The sequence below is a fragment of the Onychomys torridus genome, chromosome 10 (genome assembly GCF_903995425.1).
Source record: "Onychomys torridus chromosome 10, mOncTor1.1, whole genome shotgun sequence".
NCBI classification, from domain to species: domain Eukaryota; kingdom Metazoa; phylum Chordata; class Mammalia; order Rodentia; family Cricetidae; genus Onychomys; species Onychomys torridus.
Window position 1 is genome coordinate 31,112,855 of NC_050452.1, and position 24,570 is coordinate 31,137,424.

General features: G+C 50.8%; 1 protein-coding gene across 2 annotated transcripts in view; it reads left to right on the forward strand.

Annotated features, from left to right (window-relative positions):
* Ppp2r2c (protein phosphatase 2 regulatory subunit Bgamma) overlaps positions 1–24,570 on the forward strand; it is a 94,190-nt gene that overhangs the window by 36,649 nt on the left and 32,971 nt on the right. For both annotated transcript variants that reach the window (XM_036200810.1, XM_036200809.1), the window contains exon 2: positions 23,102–23,199. In XM_036200810.1, the coding sequence (XP_036056703.1) occupies positions 23,102–23,199 (98 nt within the window). The remainder of the gene's footprint in view (positions 1–23,101; positions 23,200–24,570) is intronic.

Below are 24,570 nucleotides of genomic sequence, written 5' to 3' on the forward strand. Positions count from 1 at the left end.
GGCTCTTGAGCCACACCTGTGAGCTGCAGTTTGCGATCCCCGGATTGGAGTCATGAATTCAGGATTTCCTCATAGGCACAGCCTGTTTTAGCAAGGTGACCTGGCCAGGTACCACTCTGATGGAGTGACGTGTGGATGGAGTATCCTTGGTATCCCTGCTCATTCTGGCTCTCATCTGGTGAGCCCTGAGCAGAGAGGGTGCTGGTGGCATTCGAACAGTGGCTCTAGGGTGTGGCCATAGATGTGGGTCCCCAGAGCCTCTGTGGGCCTCAGCAGGGGAACATGTTTACGGAGAACTAGAGCGCTAGCACCCAGAGGAAGCTGGGCCAGGCTGACTGGCTCTGGAAATACACCAGTGGTTTCCCCTTGGGACTCAGGGAGCCTGGCTCAGTCTCTGCATTGGGTGAGAAGAAGATGGTTCCTTGGGAAAGCAGAGCAAGTTCACCACAGGGGAGAGCCATAGGTCCCTCAGCCACGTGTGCTTAGTGGAAGATTATTAGGTCCCTTGTCATGTTTATTGAGAGTTTCCTCCCGGGCTTGCAAACGAGCACCTAGGGTCTGTTCTAGGGAGTAAACCTTCTCTCTTGCAAGGGATTTTAGCCTACTACCCACCCCCTGCCACTCCCACAGGAGGGTCTGCTGGAATTCTGGGAAATGGCTCTCTCCCCACTCAGGCTATAAACAGAGGAGGCAGAACTAGAAGAACTGAGTGTTACCATTGTCACCATAATGTTGCTGTCCCTGGGGACTTGGCCTGAGCATGGCGGCCATGGGGGGGCCTCTGGAGACCCATTGTCCCCAAATGGTCTGATGCATCTACCCTGTACTGGATGCTGGCGGTGGGAAGGGCAGAGCAGAGTGACTTCCAAGAGGAGGGGGATGGGATCTCTTTACCAATGTCTTTGTAAGAGAGAAGTCACTGCTAGGAGAATGTGGGGGACAAGAAGAGGGACAAGTGCCCTCCCAGGGCCAGGTGTGGGCATCTGGAAGGAGATATGGGGAGGCTCAGAAATAGCTGCAGGGCAGCTTCAGGTAGCAAATTGGTCCATGGGCTGAGGGCTTCAGGGGCTTTGGGACAGACCTCAGTTCAAGTCCCAGCTCCCATGTTTGCTCTCTGTGACTTTACTCAGTTATATTACCGCTCTGAGCCATGGGTTCCTTATCTGCACGGTGGGGGAGGGCCTCTATAAAGCTGTTTATATAATGATTCTACTCAAGGCCAGAACACACAGGGGCCTTCATGTCAATACTGTTCATGTTGAGGAGAGGAACGTGCCCTACCCGCCTTCCAACTGGCTGAGGGTTGGGAGTAGTGGAGAGGGGTTTGTTTGTAGTATGGTGTGGGGGGCCATCGCACCCCCACTTTACCCCAGGGTATTCTTGAGGAGAAGCAGCAGGAAATATTAAGTAGAAATATAGCTAGAGAGAGACAGACAGAAAACACAGGATAGCTTTGGGAGGGCCTGAATCCTAATCCATTGGGCCCTGACTGTCTCTGCCAAAGGGCTTTTAAAGGAATGCCAAGGGGTGGAGGAAAAGACACCCCCCCCCCCCAGCACAGCCAAGTGCAGACCATTCCAGACACCTGGTGACCATGCACGTGGTCAAGCCATCCCCTAATGCAGCACTGCTGTGTAAAGCAAGCTCAGATCTCACTAGGAAACCTCTGTGGACCCCAACAGTATGGTCAACTGGATCCTAGGCATATTGTTTAGATTGCTAGTGGGGAATCAGAGATGTGCAGTCAGAAGAAATGGCTTGAAATTTCGAACAAGAAACTGGTCCTGGGCTCTCCGTCCATCATGCGGATAGAGGAGTTGAATGCGCCGTCTAGGCCTAGGTGGCAGAGGTGGACCAGTTAGGGGATCTTGTAATAAAGAGACTTATGGAGAATCTTTTAAGCCCTCAGAGATGTCTTAAAATGGGTGAGCTGTAGAAATGGTAGTGAGCGTCCCATCATGGGAGGCATGCAAGTTTTGACTGGAGGGTCACCTGGGGGGCTGGAGTATGATTGCACACAACAGGTTGGAGAGAATGACTTTAGAGCTTCTTCTTGGCTTTTTAAAGTTCCTCATGGCTACCCCACCTCCACACAGGATTTAGGGCACAAGTGAGTGCTATGGAAGGTTGCCCCGCAGCCATGCTCGATGCTAAATGGACACAAGGCAGCTTTTTGCCTGTTGCTGCCCACTGACTTCCTCCTTTCTGACCCACTGCCCTTGCTCCAGCAGCAAACCCCAGCTGGCTAAGGTGGAATACTTCTGTTAGCTTCATTGGAATACCCAGTATCTGCACATACTTGCTCACACACACATATGCACACATATACACACACACATATGCATACACACACATATGCATACACACACACATACACACACACATATGCATACACACACATACACACACATATGCATACACACACACACACACACACACACACACACACACACACACGTGTCCAATCTATATTAGTGCCCAGCACATCACTCAGTGGATCTGGACAGGTTTCATCTGTGCTTAGCCACTGGTAGATAGTGTTGCCTTGGCACTGCCTGTGGAGCTCCAGAGGCATGCTGGTCCTGATCATAACCAAGAACTCATGGGAAAATAGGGAGGGCCCAATCAGGGGCTGTAGGTGACCATGGCGGGCAAGGAAGGTTGTTGTCTCAGCTTGTCAGCCTGTGAACAGGTTGGAAATCCCCATACTGGCCATAGTATGGTCAACCCTACTTCCTAGGCCCTTAGCATCTCCATCCGCCCACAGCAGGGCAGCTGGGGTACCCATATATAAAAGTGCAAGTGTTCCAGCCTGAGACACAGGTCTTGGCTTGTCAGTGGAATATGGTAGCACTCTTGCAGCCTAAGAGGCTGAAGGGGGAACTCTGATGATCACTCCAGGAACACACCCTCACACTTAACCATGCACACACACCTGACACAGGCTATCTCAGGCTGAGATGAGTGTGTATGAGGCATCAGTAGTATACCTGGCGGCTTAAGGAGGGGTCTCTTTGGGCTCACAGTCTTAGAGTCCAGTCCACTGAGGCTTGATATAGCCTGTCACATAGTGCCCACAGTCAGGAAGCAGAGGGAGAGATGGATGCTGGTGCCCAGCTCCCTTTCTCCTTTATATTCAGTCCAGGATCCCATCCCATGGGATGCATTTCCCACTCTAGCTCCAGAGTGGGTGTTCCTGGAGTTAAACCTGCCTGCCAGTACCCTCACAGGCATGCACAGAGGTGTGTGTCCTCAGTCATTCTAAATCCTGTCCAGTTGACAATGAAGGTTACCCATCATAGCCCCCCCCCCAAGGCTCCACCTCCAAATGCCATTCACCATTAATTTAGGGATTAAATAGAACCTCTCGGGGACACATGCAAGCCACATCACCGTGTGGTGAGTACTTCAGAAAGTCACTGAAGGGAGGGACAGCAAGTGGTGTCACTCTGCATCCTGCCACCAGCTCCTCATGGGCCCAGGGAGCCAGGATGTCAGTGGTGAGCAATGAGGAGGCTGGGGCTGGGGTTCTGGCCACACCCCCTCCTGGCTGTGTGGCTGGAGGCTTGCTGCTAACCCTCTCTGATATCATCACAAGACTCCCAAATATGAAGTATTTTCAGTTCATGAAGGACTTCAGGGGGGCCTGACACTTCTGAAGGGAAGGCATCCTCTCCCTTGCTCAGATGTGACCGGACAGAGCTGAGGTTCGCTGATTCTGTCCGGTTCTTACTGCCATGTACTCTGCTGTGCCCGCTCCACGCGGCAGACCATCCAGAGTGGCCTTGAAGGTCCAACATGACACTCTAGGCACAGACAGCCTCTGTCCCTTTCCCCATGTGGGTTTTGCCACCAGGTGTGCCTCTCTGCATCCTCCACCCCCGAGTCTCTTTCCAAGACTACTTTCTGTGTGTATCTGAGCTCAAAGCCCATCCCCCACCAGCTGTGGGCACAGAGACCCCTGCCATACCAGTCATCCAGATCATATCCAAACGATCACCCCTTGCCCTGCTCCCCCGTCAGGCCTGGGGAGTCTGCTCCATGAGTGGTGGGTGATGAGGGCAAAGCCAGAGCAGAGGGCTAATTAAATCATGAGGTAAAGCTTTGTAGAACATGGGATGCCTCATTAGGCCCTGAGTGAACAAGCACACATGGCTGCCTGGGCCCTGAGCGCCCGTGAGCTCATGTAATTACAGCTCAGCCTCAGCCTCATTAGCTCCACACCCAGGGAGGGCTTGGCCTGGGGGGCTCCATGGACCCACTGGAATCTTCTTCAAGGTGGGTGTGCCCTGCCTGCTTGGTTGGGTGGAGTTTTGCCCTGTGAGGTTAAGGACATTCAGTGTAGACTTGACACTGACCTGACCCCTGGCTTGTATCCACTTCCTTAGAAGTTTCCGTAAACCCTCACACCAGGCAAGGCCTCAGGCGGGAGTGAATAGAGAACTTTCATTAAACGGACACAAGACAGATGGGTAAATGGGGTCCCAGGAAGGGGACCGGGACAGCAGGGGCTTGGGAGACAAGGGGCCCAGTGTGGGGAAGCAGTATGCTCACGGAGGCCAGAGACCTGGCCTCCCTACTGTTTCCACCCTGTTCTATCCATGGGTGAATCCTGGGGCTCCTCACCTAGTGTCTCACTCAGTGGCAGCCTCTGGCCAGGGGTCAATCTTGGTTGTAATGCCCCTCTTCACCCCATTTCGTTCAATTGACAATGTTATTTCTTGATTTTCCAGGGAGACTTTCTCTACCTGGTCCCCACTCATCACATTGATTCCTAGGAGAGAAATGTGATCCGTTCAGATCTCTGGGAAGCCTGGTGACTGGCTATTTGTAGAAGGACATGCCTACCTCTTGATTCAGTCAGCTGAAGGCAGGTTGGGAGTGTGACCAGTGTGAAGCTATGTCCAGGCTGGGCTAACCTCCTCAGGGGAAACAGCAGGAAGAAATTGCTTATAGCTTTTTGGATGGCAGCATCCTTTTCGGAGTCCCTTTCAGTTCAATATTGTGTAGGGGTGTGTAAACTAAGCTGAGGTTACATGGCATTTCATTTAAATTCTCTATCCTGGGCCTATCAGTTTCCGGCAGACGGTATGAGAGTGCTAGGTAATGGGAATGCACTGACACCGCATATGGAATTGGAGATCTAGCAGTCCACTGGGCATGGTGGCTCAGACCTCAAATCCCAGCACTTGGGAGGCAGAGGCAGGAAGGATTGATTGCCAGGTTCAGTGCCCCTACCCACCATGTCCACCACAGCTCTGAAGGATGGCTTTGCTTTGCATCCTTGAGGAAGCGTCTTTTGTCATGCACGCCAGAACAACTGAAGGACCCTTCAGTGCACTTGTCGATTTGACACTGAAGTGGCAGGTCCCACCTCCTCTGTGGGGCTTGCAGGGTGAAGGGTCTCCATTCTGGCCTGCGGTACTGCCATCATGTCCTGTTCACGTACTGCTTGTGAGCCCATTCCTCAATGTTGGCTGTGGCGACATCTGTGCTTGCTGGGTGGCTTAAAACCACAGGATCCCCTCTCTGTGGTTCTGCAGAGAAGGCTGGGTAGGGCTGCTAGCATTCCTTGACTTGTGGCCACCTTCCTCCAGTTTCCCATCACCTCCTGCTCCTCTCTGCTCTGGATCTTCTGTAAGATTATTCATTGGATGCCTTAAGGTCCACTGGAGTGACCGGGACAAAGTCCTTGGATGGTCCTCTGCTCAATTACATCTACAAAGACCCTGTTCAAATGAAGTCACACACAGGTTCGGAGACTCAACAGGTAGACTTGTCACTGGAAGGTGCCACTCAGCCTTTCATTTTGGACAGAGATGCAAGGAGTTAGCATTTCGTTCCTCTAAAACAGGAAATGTGTAATTTCCCACAGGTGGGAATAGCAGGCTTGGCCCCTCCCCCAGCTAATCACTCCTGGGGAACCTGGGGATGTGCTAATGGGCCCAGGAAGCTGTAAGCTGTAATAGATAAACTATCTAGTGGGTACCACTGCCCTCCTTAGGTGAGGCTAGGCTACTTTTCCCAGGACCAGCAAGGGGCAAGGTGGGGGAAGGAGGCCATTTGATGAACGTTTAGGAAAATAAGGGAGCCCATAACTGTCCCAAACAAACACACTTCTGTTCACCACATTCCCATTCCTCGGTACTCCACATCCCACCCAAGGGCTGAAGACATCTGGGTTTCACCCTGCAGTTAACTAGACTGCCTGTATATATCTCCATCATCTCAATACTAGATAACAGATGAACAACAATGGACCATAATAGATAAACTAAGCTCCAAGTGTCCATGCTGGAATACAGCCCAGCCCAGTCCATAAGTCAATAGCTGGGTGGTGTGGCTGTGCTGGCAGCGCTGCCCGCTCCTCTGGATCCTGTCATCCACGGTCTTGCTTTCCCATGGCTCCAGTGATATGTGTACCATCCCTCTATAATCATCAGGATGGCACGAATTTGTGTTTGCAAATGAGGTTCTTGGGATGTTATGTCAGCGTCTGGATTGAAGGTGGCTGCTTCCTGCACCCCATGCTCTGGGTGGGAATAGCAGGCCTGGCCCCTCCCCCAGCCAATCACTCCTGGGGAACCTGGGGATGTGCTAATGGACCCAGGAAGCTGTAAGCTGTAATGAAAGTGCTGGAGATGTGGCTCAGCGTGGGGCTGCCTGCGGCTTCCTTCCTTGTAATTAAATTGGGGATTCTCCTGCTTTGGGGTTGAAGGAACGGCAGGCCTCCCAGTGGCATGTATTAGGCATCAACCCCCATTCATTTATTTTATCCATTTATTTGTTCCCCAAACCACAGCTGGCTGCCTTCTGAAAACCAGTTCTGAGTGGACAGGGGTGGGAGGAGAGAGGGGCTACCAAGTCTGTGCTCAAGGGCTCTGTGAATTTGGGGAGTCCCTTTAACCTTCTGACTTGGCTTTCTCATCAGTATGATGATGTTGCTTATGTAACAGCAGCTGCTCTACAAGTGACTTCCAGAACTCAAGGTATGTTCAGAGGTGACCTCCCACACAGTCTGCCACAGGGCAATAACAGAACCCGCCTGGCAGGCCATTAATCCCAGCACTCGGGAGAAAGAGCCAGGCGGATCTCTGTGAGTTCGAGGCCAGCCTGGTCTACAGAGTGAGATCCAGGACAGGCACCAAAGCTACACGGAGAAACCCTGACTCAAAAAACCAACCAAAGGAACAAACAAGCAAAAATAAAAAAAAAAAAAAAAAAAAACAAACAAAAAAACCAAACCCCAGTAACAGAACCCTGGGCTCTCCCACTGCACTTAGTCTGTACCTGTGCTCCTCAGAGCACCTCCCCTGTCTGCTCTTGTAACCCTTCTAGCAGGCCTCTGTGGGACCTTGCAAGCACCCTTCACTGTGGGCTGAGGAGGCAGCTGGGATCCGGAAAGGACAGGGGCTTGCTCAAGGTGATACAAGCGGAGTGGGAGTCCTGGCTACAGTCGGCACTCCTCTGCCCGCTCACAGCTCTCATGGGACTCCTGCTCATCTGGGCTGCCCACGCCACACTAGACGCTACCAAAATTGTCCTGGCACATTAAATAACACACTGAGAAAGCTCCTCCACTGGTTAGCATCCGGGAAGAGCAGAACACTGCTGGGGGACTGTGATATCTGCAAGGGGGTTGAGGCAGGCCAGTTTAAAGGCATGGTGTTGGTTGGCTTTAACTTAGGCGGTTACTTCCTCACCCCAGACTTTTATCCGTTTAAAGGCCGAGGCTTACGTAAGGTATTTTGGCACAGCAATCCTTGGCCACAGACTGAGGCTCTGGAGGAATCTTCCTCTGGTTGAACCCACATCCTCAGCACCTCCTAGCTGTGCTCACTTACTTTTCGTTAGGGCTTTACCGGAGTGATTTTATTTTCATCCTGGCTACCTGGCTTTTCTGTACCTTTCACCTTTGCTGCAGGGTATAGGTCCCCCATGTATACCTGCCTCAAGAAGACCCTTTCTTAGTACTGTGAATGACAGATTCCTGCTGTCCCCAGCCTCCCCAGCTAGAGATCTCAGGGCCCTTCATTTCCTGGCAGGCCCTGGGATGCTTCTGATTTGCCCACTGGCTAGAACAACCTCTCTTTAGGGTACTTATGGCTGCCTCTGCAAGTACTCAGGAGAAGAAGTGTGCTTCCTGGGTGTTTCCCAACCAATGGCACAAATACTGCACCAGACACAGGAAGGGCAACCAGACTTGTGGACGATTGGAGAATTGTAGCTGAAAGTTTTTCTGTGTACAGGCCTGCCAGCGGTCCGGACAAATCTCTCTCACCCACCGGTCCCACAGCAGCTTGGACCCAAACAAACACACAGAGGCCTATGTTAATTAAAACTGTTGGGCCATTAGCTCAGGCCTACCTACCACTGACTAGCTCCTACACTTAAACTCAGCCCATTTTTGTTAATCTATATGTTGTCATGTGTTCCATGGCTTTACCTGTGTGCCATTACATGCTGCTCCCTGGACAGCTACTGACTCAGCCTTCTAGCCTTCTCACAATTCTCCTTGTTTGCTTATCCTGCCTATACTTCCTGCCTGGCTACTGGCCAATCAGCATTTCATTTATCAACCAATCAGAACAACATATTCACAGCATACAGAGCGGTATCCACAGTACTTCTGCTTTTCTTTTCTTTTCTTTTTTAAAGGAAGGTTTTAACTTCAACATAGTAAAATTACATATAACAAATATGTATATATAACAAATATAACTCTATATATATATATATATATATATATATATATATATATATATAGGTTTTTCAAGACAGGGTTTTTCTGTGTAGCTTTGCGCCTTTCCTGGATCTCACTCTGTAGCCCAGGTTGGCCTTGAACTCACAGAGATCCGCCTGCCTCTGCCTCCTGAGTGCTGGTCTTAAAGGCATGTGCCACCAATTATCAAGCAAGAATTACATTTACAATATCTATCTAGTCTATTTGTATTTTGTAAAATTAAAGAAATTTTTTTATCTGTCCTATATTTGTGAGTCTAAAGTTTTAAGTCTAATTTATCTTCTATCATAACCAAGGAAAATTATATCTAGTTTTCAACTACATCAAAGACCTCAGAAGGATATAATATTACCTAAGTAAACAGGAAGAGCATTGTAAGCAACTTTCAAAAATCTAGAAAGACAGAGACAGATGGCTGCCTGGACAGTCACCTAAAGTTCTTTTGCAATGTTGGGGCATCCATTTTTAGGCCATAGACATAGTCTCTCAGTCACTTTTTCCTGTGTCCTGTAGAATGTCTGGCAGCCTCTTCTTCGAAGCAGGAACCTGAAGGTCATCTCACCTTGCAAAGTTCAGTGGTCACCTTCTTATGAGTCCTGCATGTCCAGTTGATACAACATTTTGTCAAGCAGTCCAGGCAAGGACAGTTTCTTGCCCAAATGGCTATTTTTGGCAAGAAGAAGATAAACTCCATATGTATCGTCTTCGATGCCCATCATCCTCTTTGAAGTAATTAGTGCTGCCAGGAGCAGACATGTCTCATTGTCCAGAAAATCTAAGTTTTAAAACATTTTAAATGCCATATTCTTTAGGTCTTTGAAGTGTTTGAATGTTATCTACCTAAATGAATTATATCTATGTATACCTAGAAAACTTAACATGACTACAAGTTTGATTGTCATAGATGATTAACTATTAATCTGTATTTCTCAACTACACATTACAATTTCAAATAAGTTGCACAAACAAAATACTTTAAATAAGAGTAGAAATATACATACAGTATAACAAAATTAACTTTAAATTTGTATCAAAAAAACTAAAATCTATACTAATGTAAAACATTTTAAATAAGTTGCTTTTTAAAAGTAGGTTCAACAATCCACCCTTTTATCCTAGCAAAAAAAAATCTATATCCTATATTTTTATATCCTACCCCCTTTCTTCTTTTAGAAAGATTGACTATGACCCATTTGACTATAACAATTTGTAACCAACAACCTTAACAAAGACAAACATCCATAATCCATTTTTTTCAGTTACAGTGAATGGCAGGGTCAGAAGCAGCCTCAGCCTTCTGACAGGTTCCCTGTGTCCACAGCAACGGCTCATGTTCTCCATTCTGTAGACCTGATGAGATCAGACGCATTCAGGGTGGTATGGCTGTAGACAGAGAGCTCATGTTATCATGCTCTGAGATGTAGCACCCATCCAGGGGAAAGGATGCTCCCTAGGAAGGACAATAACACCCTTGGCAGGACATTCCTCTAGCCTGGGGACCCTACTGCAGCCTCGCTGCCATCCAAGTTCTCCTTTGCCTCCCTGAGAGTTACCTTGTTTTAATTCACTTGCTCAATCAAACAAGACTCTTGGGAAGCAGCAGACAGAGCCCCAGGAACAGCTTCTGTGACTCTTGCCTCTCAACTGTTTCTGAGCAGGCTCCCATCTGCAGCTCTGAATGCCCCACCCACCTTAGCTAGGAAGCTGTTCTTTGTCTGGCCTGTGTTTAATTGCCCAGAGAGTGCCAGCCTGGTGGGCCTAATCTTCACCTGCATGGGAGGCACCATCCTGCCAGGCACCATAATTGAAGTCTTTGGCTGCTTGGTTGTTCTAATTAGCTGAGAGGCCCCCTCCTGCCTCCTGGCTTTGCCAGCTGCTTGAAAGGAGGGCCTAGAATGCTAGGCTGCCTAGTTGAGGGTGGAGTGGGCTTCCCTGGTGGTCATTTGGGTTTGCAAGAAGCTGGTACTCCAGGTCTAATGGGGCCCTGGTTCCTTCTGGAATGGTTGCACACTTGCACAGCCTTCTGTGGTCCTCTACCTGCCGCAAATTTGCTCCTATGATTTGATAGGATTCAAACTCAGTGTTGACTCCTCCTCCAAGAAGCGTTCCCCCCACCCCCACCCCCGCCCCAGATCCATGGCCGGGTGTTCCCAGGCTTCGTGTCTTCCTCCATGGTGGCTGTCCACATGCTTGACCCCGCAGTGAAGATGGGACTGCACCACTTTACGCTTGTGCACACTCAATCTATGCAAAAATCATGGCTTGTAGCTGCTGAAGGAGGAGGAGTCAGGAATGCAAGGAGAGCAGGCAGTGCCTTATCCATGCTGCAGGTGAGGACACGGGACACTGGCAGCAAGCTTCAAGAACAGCAGCTGCCAGAACCCTGTGCTTTCTCTGTAGTGTGAACAAGAGCCAATCTGATGCGTTGACACAGGGCGGAGAGTGTGAAGAGCCTCAGGAAGGTAGTTAGAGACCTCTACAGGTGTGTGCAGAACCTGCCTGCTCAACCACCTTGACCAGGATCTTCAGCGCTGGCTTTCTCACACCCTCCCCAGGCTGCTAGCAGGAATGAGAGCAGTAAGCACCACTCTTTGGAACTCTAGATCCTTCCCTGTGTTGCCACAGCCTTAATCTTTCGCCCTCTGCATACTCTAGCACCTTCAGAGACCACCAGTAATCCTGTGTAATCATGTACAATCTTTTCGCTGGGGCAGGATTACAGAGGGCTGGGAGCGAGGGTCAGGAGGAAGGTGGTGGAATCTCAGGTGAGGGCCTGATGAGCCTCTGCACCCCCCTTCTAGGCTGGACAGCCGAGGAGCCCGATCTTGTGTGGGTCTCGTTCCTGTAGCAATCACAGCTGCTCTGGTGCAGATGGTAGCAGCCACGCTCAGGGGACACTGTTCTCTGACAGATGAGTGTGCCAAGGTTTAGAGACCCCAATCCACACAGCTAGTTAGGGGCAACATCTTAGCAAAGCTTTCTATTGCTGTGATGAAACACCATGACCAAAAGCAAGTTGGGGAGGAAAGGGTTTATTTGGCTTACGTTTTCACATTGTAGTCCATCACCGAAGGAAGCCAGGCAGGAACTCAAACAGGGCAGGAACCTGGAGGCAGGAGCTGATGCAGAAGTCATTGAGGGGTGCTGCTTACTGGCTTGTTTCCCATGACTTGCTCAGTCTCCTTTTTTATAGAATCCATGACCAACAGCCCAAGGATGGCACCACCTACCATGGGCTAGGCCCTCCAGCATTGGTCACAATTTAAAAAAATGCCTTACAGACCTGCCTACAGCCCAAACTCATGAAGGCATTTTCTCAATTGGTTCCCTCCTCTCGGATGACTCTATCCTGTATTAAGTTGACATAAAATTAGTCAGCTCAAGCAGGCAGGAGGTATCTGGCTCTTGTTCATTCACCCAGGCCAAAGTAGCCATGGCAAAGGAGTTCACCAAGGGATCCCCGAGACCCCTCACCCTACACCCAAGGCTGGTAGACCCACACAGCTGGGAGAAGCACCGCGAGGTTTCTTCACTAAGCAGCTGAACCCTGCACAGCCAGCCAGACCCTGGCCGTAGACAATCCCCATTATCCAGAGCATTGATCATAGCAGGAGCGTGGATGGAGTGGGTGTCTGAGTATCTTTCAGGTCATACTAGTGTGGACTAGTGTGGGTTGATGTTCTGGGTGGGCCTTGTTGCTGAGTCTGGCTGTGGAAGCCACCTGTGTTGGTTCAGGAATTTGTAAAAGGCAGTTGGTAAACCACAGTGGCTTGGAACCGGTTTTAAAGGTTTTGCTTGGCATGCCAGGCCGTAAGCCACAGACGAAGCTTGAGGAGTCCAGTACTGTGATCATTCTCTAAGAAGGTGCAAGGGTGTGTTGTGGTGAAAGGCTCGGGACCTGCCTCCATGGTGGTGTTGAGGGTACTGGCCCTGGAGGTCAGTAGGTGTGGACCAGCCACTTGCTCCTGGGTCAGGCTGCAAATCTGACCCTTGGAAGCTGTGATTCCCCACCTGGAAGACAACTTCCTACTAACACTCTGCTGCTAGGCAGAGGTGGTTAATTCATATTGTGTAATGCCTCTGTGTAAGGCCTTCTGGTATCCAGGTGAGGGGCCTCTCCAAAGCCACTGCCTCCATCACTGTCTGGCAGCCCAGGCTGTGTCAGCAGGGGGCTGGGTGGGTGTCAACAAGGAAGGAGGAGAAACTGGGCAGAGGCCAGCATTGTTCTGTGCTGAGTGAATGCTCGCAGCCTGTAAGGACAGCTCCTCACTTGTCAGACTCACATGGCACGCTTCTGAATCCTTGTTGTGTAGCGTAAGGTCTGGCACTTTAGCAGGTGAGCAATGGATGCTTAGCAGATGAGCAGTAGAGGCCTGTTTCTTTTAGAGCACTAAGGAACACTTGGCTATAGGGCAGCGCTAACTGTGTGAAAGGCAATGAGAGGGTGGGGGCTGTATTCCATAGGCAATGGGGGTCCACAGAAGGCTGTAGGGCAAGTCAGGATAGGATGCCTGAACCAGAGCTGAAGCAGGGGAGGTGGAAGAGATGGACTGGTTCTACTAACTGTGACCTCAGCACTCTGCTCAGGGACTCTGCCCAGGGACTCCATAACTCAGTGCCTGACCCACCCTGAGGCAGACAGGCCTTGGGAAGGTCTGGCAGACACACTGATGGGATGAGACCTGATGGTGCCAGACCAGCATGGCCCTTACTTCCTGCCTGACAGCTGCAGCCTGAGTGGGAGGGCAGGCCCCTGGGACCACAGGTGCTGGAAGGTCTAAAGCCAGCCCCAGCCGACCAGCCTCAGATGTCTGACTGGTCGGTCCAAATCAGTGTCAAACAGCATACCCCTTCTCTTGCACAGTACCGGGCAGCATCCTCAACCTGGACAACCATTGCTGCGGAACACCATCTTTCTGTATGTCTGTTATTCGTGTGTCATTATCACAGTGGCCATGTGGTTGGGTTTATACTCAGAACGATGGTGATGATGATGGTGGCTGTCTTAGGGTTTCTATTGCTAGGATGAAACACCTTGACCAAAAAGCAAGTTGGAGAAGAAAGGGTTCATTTGGCTTACACTTCCACATCATAGTCCAGCACTGAAGGAAGTCAGGACAGGAACTCCAATGGGAGCTGATGCAGAGGCTGTGAAGGGGTGCTGCTTCCTGGCTTACTCAACATGGCTTGCTCAGCCTGCCTTATAGAACCCAGAACATCAAGCCCAAGGGTGTCCTCATTCACAATGGTCCCTCCCCCAATAGTCACTGATTGAGAAAATGCCTTACAGATGGACCTTATGGGGGCATTTTCTCAGTAGAGTTTCCCTCTTAGACAACTGACTTGTATCAAGCTGACATGAAACTAGCCAGCACAGTGATGATGGTAGTAGCATGCTAATTGTACCCAACAATGGTTTCTGGCCAGGCAATCCTGCTCTGCTGCCTCATTTAATCCTTATATGTATTATACCCATCTCAGAGCTTGAGGAGCTGAGGGTCAGAGACTGGAACTTGCCAAGAAGTGTGTGCTTGGATCCCCCCACCTGCCAGTGCTTTGCCAGGGCCCCCTCCAATCTCAGCACACAGGGAAGCGTTGTCCCTCTGCCGATTCCACCCCTGTCAGGTCCTCCAGGTTAGACAGGACTCTGGAATCTTCTTTAGTAGAGAAGCTGGATATCATGGAAACCCTTCCGGAGCTGAAGGTTCAGAAAAGCAGGCGGTGGTGAGCAGAGGGTTTTCTCTCCATCTCCTTCACCCTGATCTGTCCCGAGGCCAGAGGCTGGCGTTAGGCCACCTGGCCATGAAGCTAGAGCCAGAGCTGGGTGTCCTCCTGCTTTGAGCACCAGTTCCTGCCTGGCCTGGCCTCAAGGCACAGCAGTGTGACCACATGGTGCTGACCACAGGCAAATCCGCAGCTGCCTGTCTGCCTTCCAGGCCCATCTGTTGTTGAACCAGTCTGGCCAGCAGACATGCCATGGGGGGGGGGGGGGTCAAGTTGTCTGGCCTGGGTAGGAGGAGCTGGCTGTCTGGGTCCCAGCTGCCTCCACCCCATCCTTATAGAGTGGCCTGGAAGGGGTAGTAGTTTTCAGCTTCACGCTGGCTCCCTCAGCAACTCCAGCCCTGATCAAGGTGTGATTGATGGCTTTCAGAGGCTCACACCCCTGAGTTTCTGGAGCCTGGGTTTCTGCTTGAGGAGTAAGGAATGTGTCTTAAAACCATTATGATGGCAGTGGAGCATCACAGCCCTGAAAGGCAACTGGGTGCTAATGAATGCAGAGTGCTCAGACCTCACAAACTGCATGCATCATGAGATGCTTTTTATGTGGAATGACAGTGGCCAGATCCCACAGGGACAGAAGGAGATGTGTGGCTGCTGGGCTGGGGAGGACAGACTAGGATGCTGCTGGGGTCTGGAATGTCCTTTCTGGGAGATGGGAGTATGGGTAAGATGGTGCTGTTGGCTTCCCAGCACTCAGTATCCACAGAGGAGTAGGCACACTTCAAAAGGATGAGCTTTGACTTAAACGTGTCATGCTCTAGCCTAGAACATGATGAACTCAGAACAAGATTACCTTACTTCCAACCCCTCTCCTAATGTCAGAATCCCACCTTACGGGGTGGGGGGGGGGGTGGGGGTGTCGGGTGAGAAAGAGTCCAGACTGGGGAAGGTGGGAAGGAAGACAGGCCACTACCTGCAGGGACTTTGCCTGCTCTGATCATTCTGGCAGGTGGACCCAGATGCCCCGTTTCTGTCATAGATCCCTTCCCTGATCCCTTCCCTGCTGCTCTGCCCATTTCCCATAGAGCTGTCCAACAGAGCACTTGCCTGGGAGTCACAGCTGTGTGTCCAGCGGCCAGCTGTGGCCTGAGATCTCCTTCTCTGCTTCCCTCTGTTGTATCCCTTGTCTTTTGTGCAGCTGGGGTGTGTGCGCACGCATGCATACCCACTCCCACACACGATGGCCCTGGGCTACCTCTGCCATCTCCCAAGCGCATGTGGGTCAAATCCCCATCCCCAGCTGACTCGGATCCCAGACCTTATGGAACCAGGCCTGGGCCTCTCATGCTTAGGAAGCATCTTTTGGGGCAGTCCCTGGGTCCCTACTCCTGCTTTTTCCTGCACTAACCCCCACATCCTTGCCTCTCATACCTTTAAGCCTTAAGCTCTAGGCCTAGGGTAGGGTAGGGGTGTCAAGTTCAGGACTCTGGAGACAGTTGCCTGGTATTACATCTCAGCTTTGCACCCAGTAGCCCAGTGGTTTTTGGCAAATGAATTTTCCTCTCTACCTCAGTTTCTCCATCTGAACAATGGGGGTGATAGTGGTACCGCAGCTTCTCAAAGTTGCTAAAAAGAGTCAGCGTGGGCAGGTGCTGGAGTGGGAGGGTATACAGCTGGCTATGGCTCCTTCTGGCCTGAGGTCCAGAAGCCATGAGGCAGATCCTCAGCCTCACCATCTCCAATCCTGGATGTTCCTTCTGCTGTGAGAGTCCTAACCTTCCACCTCTTATCCCTCCAGGCCTCGACCCCTGTACCTGCTTCCTCCTGCTCTGCCTTCCCCAGCCTCTCCTCACTTACTGCATGTCCTGTCCCTGCTCTCCCTCTTCCCATGCTTCTCTGTTCAGCAGCAGCCTGGACCTCAGGATGCTGATTAAATGTCAGAAGGACTGGGCTGGACTTGTCCAGGCCTCTGCTCTGGGCCCGGACACCCAGTGTGCTGTTCCTAATTGTCAGGAAGGGAAGGAATCTCCATGAGGGCTTCCTGATCATCTTGCTTTTGAAGGTCTGTCCAGAGCCTCTGATACAGACATCTGTTTGACTTTTTTTGTTTGAGAAGGGTGGGGTCTCTCTACATAGCCCTGGCTCTCCTGGAACTCACTTTATAGACCAGACTAGCCTTGAACTCACAGAGATCTGCCTATCTCTGCTAGGATTAAGGGTATGCCTACCATACTCAGCCCCAGACATTTGAAGTATTTATAAACCTTAGGCACATGGTGGCCAGGTGAGGATGGCAGTTCCTCCTTTTATCCTTGGGTGGTCTGGGCTGAGATGAGTGAAACACAGTGAGGAAGTAATGGAGCTGGGCTGGGTTGCCACACCTTGATGAACCTTAGTGGGCATCTCAGGTCCACACAGCATGATGTGGAAGGCCAGCCTGGACGTAGATGGGGATTCTTATGTTTTCCAGGGCTCTTGACTGCATGGCCTCGCCACAGCCTGAATGTACTGAGTTCCTAGGGCCAGCATCTCAAACTGTACAGCTTAAAACAAGGGACACATATCCTCTGAGCACTAGAGGCCAGAAGTCTGAGCTCCAGGTATCCGCAGGGGGGCGCTGGTACTTCCTCTATAGGCCCCAGGATAGACTCTGCCTGGCCCCTTCCTCGCTCTGGTGTTGTTGGTAATCTTTGGCTTATAGACTTAGTGTCTGCTTGCTGCTTCTCATCATGTGGTCCCTTCCCCGTGTCTGTGTGCCCCTGTGTCCTACTCTACCTTCACTCTTCCTAGTAAGATTGAGACACCTCCTGCCCCAGTACCACCTCCTTCAGGAAGCGCTACTAGCATCCCTACCATACTCCATACCAGCAAAATGGTCTCTCCTCTAACTGTGGGCTCAGGACCAATGTGTGTCCCTTCTAAAGCCTAAGCTCTTCCTCCCTGGTGGTCTATGTCCACATTACCTCTAGTCCTGACCATGAAGAGCAGCAGGGCCTGCAGCCAATCCCATCCACTTGTCCTGGGAGCCATTTGTCTCCAAGTAGTGCTGATCTAGCCCAGGAAACCCTTATTGGAGCTGGAATCTCACTATGACAACTGCAGGGTCTAAACCCATGACCAAATAACAAAACCAAACTATCTGCAGTCACTGGAGAGGAACCAAACACTAGGAAGCCTATGGGTCAGCAACAGGAGGAAAGCTCAGACTGGATGAGCCTTCTCACTTAAGGCTTAGCCTCAGGGTGGGGGCCACCTATGCAGTGTGAGCAGCTGCAGACACTTGGAATGCCTGCCAGCAGCCGTAGGCTCTTCTACAGAGTTGGCAGGCATGAAGGAGAGGGGAGCAAGGGCAGTGGACAAGAGGCCACTGGTCAGTGCCCTGAGCCAGCCCAGTGTGTGCCTGTCTACCTGTGAACACCTGAGAAGCGAGAGGTGTCATGGTGGTCATGCAGTGACAGGCAAAGATGAACCAAGATGGCGGCACGGGTTGGATTGCATCCCCTTCAAAGATATAACAAGGGCTTGAGCTTTGGTCCTGCAAGTTGGAGATTGCTCTGAAGCAGAGTCTTTGTGGACTGACAAGATAAAGAGGTCAAACTGCCGACAGAAAGGCTCTAAGCACAAGGACCTGACATGAAGGAGGGGTGACCTTTCTCTGCAGGAGCTTCCCAGTGACTGAGCTTGGCTTTGGGGGGTGGTGACTCTTGGCACTCTGCGGTAGCTTGGCCTCAGGCAAATCCCTGGGACCTGTGCTATGGGACAGTTGGTGTGACCTCCCCTGCCGCCCTTGTTTGGAGAGCTTGTTGGGGCCCTGACCTGGGTAAGAGGATCTTGGGGGTAAAGATGGCTCTGCACTGGTATCCAAAACATGACTGGAGGGGCTGGGCCATAGACCTACACTTCTGAGCACCACTAGGCTTTCTAGAAGCCAGAGGCAGGGATGGCAGAAGGCTGTGGCTCTCTATGAGGTAGATTCTTTTTTGGCCCATATTCCTCAGAGACCTGGTTGGTCCTCCTTCCCTGGTCTTCCCACTCCAACTGCCTCACTATCCTCCGTGCCCAGAAAGACCATACATCACAGACTAGGCACAGATGAGGAGCCAGGGATCAGAGAAGTTGTTGCTACCCACTCAAGGCCACACAGCTGAGTGGCCTGAGCCAAGATGCTAACCCCGACATCTAACTGGTCCTTAGAGAGCTCCCAAGCCTTTGCCTATGGAGGGACCACTGTCTTCCCATCACCAACTGGAACTCACACTAATCTCTCCCCCAGGGGGGCTTTTGAGGCTCCAAGGAAGCAGTGGACATGAAAATGACATACAAATTGTAAATTGCCCACAGACATTAGTGTCTGTTACTGTGGTAACCGCCCGGCCTCGGTGGACCTCAATTGCTCTGGATAGCGAGGTTATGTCAGTATTTTAATTTAATTGCGTTATTTTTCCCATCACAAAAATAACGAGCGTTATGCATACACCCAAACTCATCAAATTGTCTACGTTATATGTGCCAGTTTTGATGTATTGATTACATCCTAATAAAGTTATTAAAATAATGTAGCTGCATCACAGAACATCTGCAGAAGCAGGAAGGGAAATCTATTTCGTTTCATCCATCCTGCATAAAGCTTTGTTGACATTCTGGGGAAATTCCAGCCCCCACCTTAGCTTGTTTGCTTATTTAAAACAAGGCTGTGATCACTGGTCTATATAATGAAGACATTTTATATACAATTTTATATTCTGCTCTTTCCCCCTTAGGGAGTTGGAATGTGAAGGAGCAAGAGGCACTGCTTCATCTGGGAGCCCAGAGTGTTCCCGGGCCAGGGCAGGTGCCGCATGGAGGGATGGAGTCAGTGGCCAGGACAACCTAGTGTGTGTAGCAGGCGCTTGCCCGGTCCCCTCTATTTAAATGTAAAGGGGTATGTCCCACTACATCCTGTGTCTGTGCCCTAATTTGTTACTACCACCACTGGTATTTACTACAGTTCAGAGGCCCAGTGTGTGTCAGGGGCTCCCTCTGGAGGGCATACATTAGAGCTGGGGGTACAGCTCAATGATGAGCTATAGTACCCTGGTTCCTGTCCCAGCACCCTCAAAGAAAGGTGTTTTGTTTTTTGGTTTTTCGAGACAGGTTTTCTTCATGTAGTTTTGGTGCCTGTCCTGGATCTCACTTTGTAGATCAGGCTGGCCTCAAACTCACAGAGATCCGCCTGCCTCTGCCTCCCGAGTGCTGGGATTACAGGCATAAGAAAAGTTTGTGATAAACAAAAGGTTTGTATTGAGTAGATACGCACACTATACCAGACCCAAGCACCACTGAGGCTTTGACATCTCAGAGCTCTGCCCTCATGGAGTCAGGCATCAGACACAGACAAGGAACACAGCATGCCCAGGCCAGGAGAAGGGGGAACAGGCTGCTGTGGAATGGGGTCAAGGTGTTGATAAAAGGTTCAACAAGGTGGCTACACTGGTTTGCGGAGCAAGCTGCCCATGTGCAAGATGAGAAGAAAGTCTCTAGACTGTGCTGTACTGATGTAAGCAGAACACCCAGGCCCAATGTCCAGACTGGGTGCTGACGTCAACCAGGAAGAGGAGACTTCAGGATCAGGCATGGAATGATGGTGATGTAGAATAGGATAGGGCTGGCTTAGAGGGTGTCTATCACTTGTGGACTATTTGTCACACATCTGCAGAGAGCTGAGTTTGGGCTTGTTGGTGGCCTGCTCCAGACTGGGGTTGGCCAGCAGCTCTGTGGCTCCTGCCCCCGTGGGGATTGGTGGACTAGCCTGGGCAGGACCCTCTGTTGGCAGAAGCAGAGGTGACAGGGTAGAGCTGAGTGTGTCAGCCTCTTCTTGGTCCTGCTTGAAGCTTGTTAGCTGTCATCCCATAGACAGGTCCAAGCAAATCCCAGAGCCCAGCCCAGAGTCCAGGGCAGGTGGAGGTTTACTGTCCAGGTGGGGGGCATGTGAGTTCCAGAGAAGGGAGCAGGTGCAGGGGAAGGGGAAGTCTGGGGTCCTGGTATGCACAATTACAGACTGCTCTGAATGTGGAGTACAGGGCTGCTAGAGGCCTTGGGCAGGGAAATGACACATCATAGAGTCAGTCGTGGTGTTGCTGGGCTCTGGCTATTGTTTCCCTGCAGCCTGTGGGGCACAGTGAGGAAGGTGGCCATTTACGAGGGGCCTTGGCCCTCATTTGAAGGACACGTGTAGTTGGCATTTTCTTTGGGCCGTGGACCAGCTCCCAAATAAAGACAGAGACTTATTATTAATTATGAATGCTCAGCCTTAGCTTAGACTTGTCTCCCTAGCTCTTTTACCTTATTTTAACCTGTTTCTATTTATCTGTGTTTTGCCTCAGGGCTTTTTACCTTTCATTCTGTATGTCCTGCTTTCCTGCTTCCTCTGTGTCTGGCTAGCTGGCCCCTGCTGTCTCTTTTTCTTTTTTCTTTTTTTCTTTTTCCACACCCCCCCCCCCACCAGCCTAAATTCCTCCTCCTACTTACTCTCCCTCCCAGGAAGTCCCAGCTATACCTCCTGTGTGGTGGTATTGTGTTCCTCGAAATATTGTGTACACTAATAAATATATCTGGGGTCAGAGAACAGAAAAGCCACAATATTAAACATAGAGGATAGGCAGTGGTAGCATTCCAGAGGCAGAGATCTACCTGGATCTGTGTGTGTTTAAGGATACAGCCAAGCATGGTGACTCACGCCTTTAATCCTAGAAAGTGAGCCTTTAATCTCAGGGAGTGATGGTAGAAAACAGAAAGGTATATAAGGTGTGAGGACCAGAAACTAGAAGCTTTTAGCTGGTTAAGCTTTCAGGCTTTGGAGCAGCAGTTCAGCTGAGATTCATTTGGATAAGGACTCAGAAGCTTCCAGTCTAAGGAAACAGGATCAGCTGAGGATCTGTCAAGGTGAGGAAGCTGTGGCTTGTTCTGCTTCTCTGATCTCCCAGCGTTCACCCCAATAACTGGCCTCAGGTTTGATTTTACTAATAAGAACTTTTAAGATTCCTGCTACACTCCTAACTATTGGCCATTTAACTTTTTATTAGACCCATCAGGTGCCTTAGTCAGGCAAGGTAAAACAGCAACACATCTTTACATAATTTAACAAATGCAACATCTTTACATCATTAAACAAATATTCCACAACATAAACAAATGCAACACATAGTTAAACAAACATTCTGCAACAGACAGGTCATAGCACTGGGATCTGGGTATCATGGAGGCTGAGCTGAGGCTGTGGGGACAGGGAGGGGTGATTTGCTACTGCTAATACCTAGAGGAGGAAATCAGGTTTAGGAACTGCTAGGGGCGGAGCATGAGGAGAGAGACCATGGTTCAAGAGTGTAGGCATCTCCCTGGCAGCTGTCTGACGATGGGATAGTCAGGGAGGCCAGTACTCTACTGGGGTCCCTGGAGGACTGTTACAGAGGATCTTGTTATCACAGTTGGAGCCAGATATTTTGGCACTGACAGAGCCCAGACCAGGAATGTGAAAAATGACCAGGATCCCATTCACAGGTGTAGACACTGCCCTGCCAACAGGTGCTGCTTGGGCGTATGGGTTGATGTTCTAGAACTTTCTGTGCTTCAAAATGTACTGGCAACACATTTTTTTTTTCTTTTTTCTTTTTTTGGTTTTTTGAGACAGGGTTTCTCTGTAACTTTGGAGCCTGTCCTGGACTAGCTTTGTAGACCAGGATGGTCTTGAACTCACAGAGATCCACCTGCCTCTGCCTCCCGAGTGCTGGGATTACAAGCGTGCACCACCACCGCCTCGCTAGGCATCACATTTTTTACAGGGATACTTTCACCTTTTCAATATTAGGAATATGTTCAAATTAAAAGTAAAGATCATTTTGGGGTTCCAGTAAAGCCTGGTGGCAGGGAAGCCTCAGGTTTGGGGCCGATGAATTCTGGAGCTTTTTCTAGAAGGAGCAATTTTCCTTCTGCAGGTCAGGGGCTAGCTTTCCCGTGCATGGCCCTAGGCCTGTAGCTGGCTGCCTGGGATGTTCAGGCCAATTTTTGCTGTGACTCATAGAGCCTGAGAAGGTTGGGGAATAGACTGGGTGTTGCCCTCACCCCCAGGTACTGAGACTGGAGTTTGGAGCGAACACTGTGGACTTTCTCCAGATACCTGCCCACATAGGCGGGTCAGACACTCCAGTTACTGGGGTGATTCCATGAGGAAGGCCTCTGGGTGTTAAACTGAGTTCAGCCTTCTAGAGCCTGGCCTATAGAAGGCCCTGATGGCATCCAGCCCCATGGAATGGTGCCTATATGCCCTGATGCCCAATTGGTCTGAGGCCCTCAGCATGGCCCCACATTGTCCCCAGGCTTGTCCTCTGGGCCTGGAGCCCAGCCTAAGTGTCAGATTTGTACTAGCGACCTGCTGACACAGGGGGATGCCTGCCTAATGCCGTGTGAGGGACAGGGTGTCGTGAAGAATGCCACACTCCTCCTGCAGGAGGGTGGGGACCCTCAGCATGCTCTGTACTCCTGGGCTCCCACCTGCTCCATGCCGCCCCCCCCCGTGGTGGGTCTGCAGAGCATAGCACTGTACTGATGTCGCTGTGAGATAATGCAGTGGTCTAACAATGCCTTCCGTCTTGCTTCCTCAAGCTGACATCATCTCCACTGTCGAGTTCAACCACACTGGGGAACTGTTGGCCACAGGTGACAAGGGTGGCCGTGTGGTTATCTTCCAACGGGAACCAGAGGTATGTGTGGAGGGGGTTAGGAGGGAGGTGGGGAGAGGATGGGCAGATGATTAGATAGTGTGCAGGGGTGAGGGTAGGGTCAAGGTGGATGTGGGTCTGGCAGGGTGCAGACTATACTCTGAACAGGACTTCTGAACCACCTTGCCTAGGTGTCCCATCTAGAGCCCCCGACTCATCAAGAGCTTGCTGATGGTTCACTGACAATACTGTAGTCCTGGGCAAACCAACAAGCCCTCAGTAGAACCTTCCCTACCTGTGTGAGGAGGGGGGAAAACCCACCCCCACCCCATCCTCTCTGCTGGCCGCCTGGCCGGTTTTGCTCAGGCCTCCTCCACCCTTCAAGTTGGTCTCCATCTGCTCTTCTGCCTTCCCCTGTTGCTGTGCAGCAGAATTCTGAATACACCAAGATCAGCCTGAGACCATCCACCCAGGAGGCCATTTCTGAAACCTTGAAAGAACTGTGTGGTCCGAGACCCCTTGCCCATTCACTGAGAAACTATTTTATGCAGACATTGGGATGAGCTGTCTATATTCCATATTCCATGTGGTTTCTGCCTTTGCACCTTCTTGCTGGCCTCTGAGGGTACAGATGCACACCCATTTACAGACAGGCCAATCAGCAGCAAGCCCCATGGAAACCTGCCTGGCTCTTGGCTATGTCTTCACACACCACCCCAGCAAGGGGCCTCTCACCACTGAATGTGTTGGGGATGAGAAGCCAGGGAGCGGGGGAAGGGAGAGGAGCTGAAGGCATTCTGGCCCATGCTACAGTCTCCCATGCTATGTTAGCTCATGCAGCCCCGCATTGCCACCCCACCAGGCAGAGAGTTGCTGTTCTCCTTCATCTGACAGCTGAAGAACCGCAGCGTAGAGGGCTTAAAATAGCTCACCAAGGGCAGGCCAGGGACAGCCTGATGCACACAGGTGTTACAAGACAGACGGCCCCACCAGGGCACACCAGAGTCAGCCATCGTTCTGCACACTGCAAAGAGAAATGTGCTCAGAGGTTCTGGCTTTTCCCCTTTACTGTCTCTTCCCTCTGGTCCTGCTGACAACCAGTGCTCATGGGAAGAGGAGGCAAAACACGTGGAAGGATTTTCAAACAGGTCCTCACGCAAGTCAGAGACGGCGACCTAAAAATAGACACTTTGAAAATGAACAGAAAAACCTGACGCTGGATTTGGCTGACCATCTTCGCTTGTTCCCAGCTGTGATTCCATGTTGTCATAGAAACTTGACTTGTCTGCTAGAAAAGTGGTCCCTGGGTGTTTATGGCAGGTCTAACACACAGTATCTGGGGTGTCTCCACCAAGAGGGGATTCATAGCAGGAACTCGGCTGCCCAAACTGGGATGGGAGCTGCCGTGGGAAG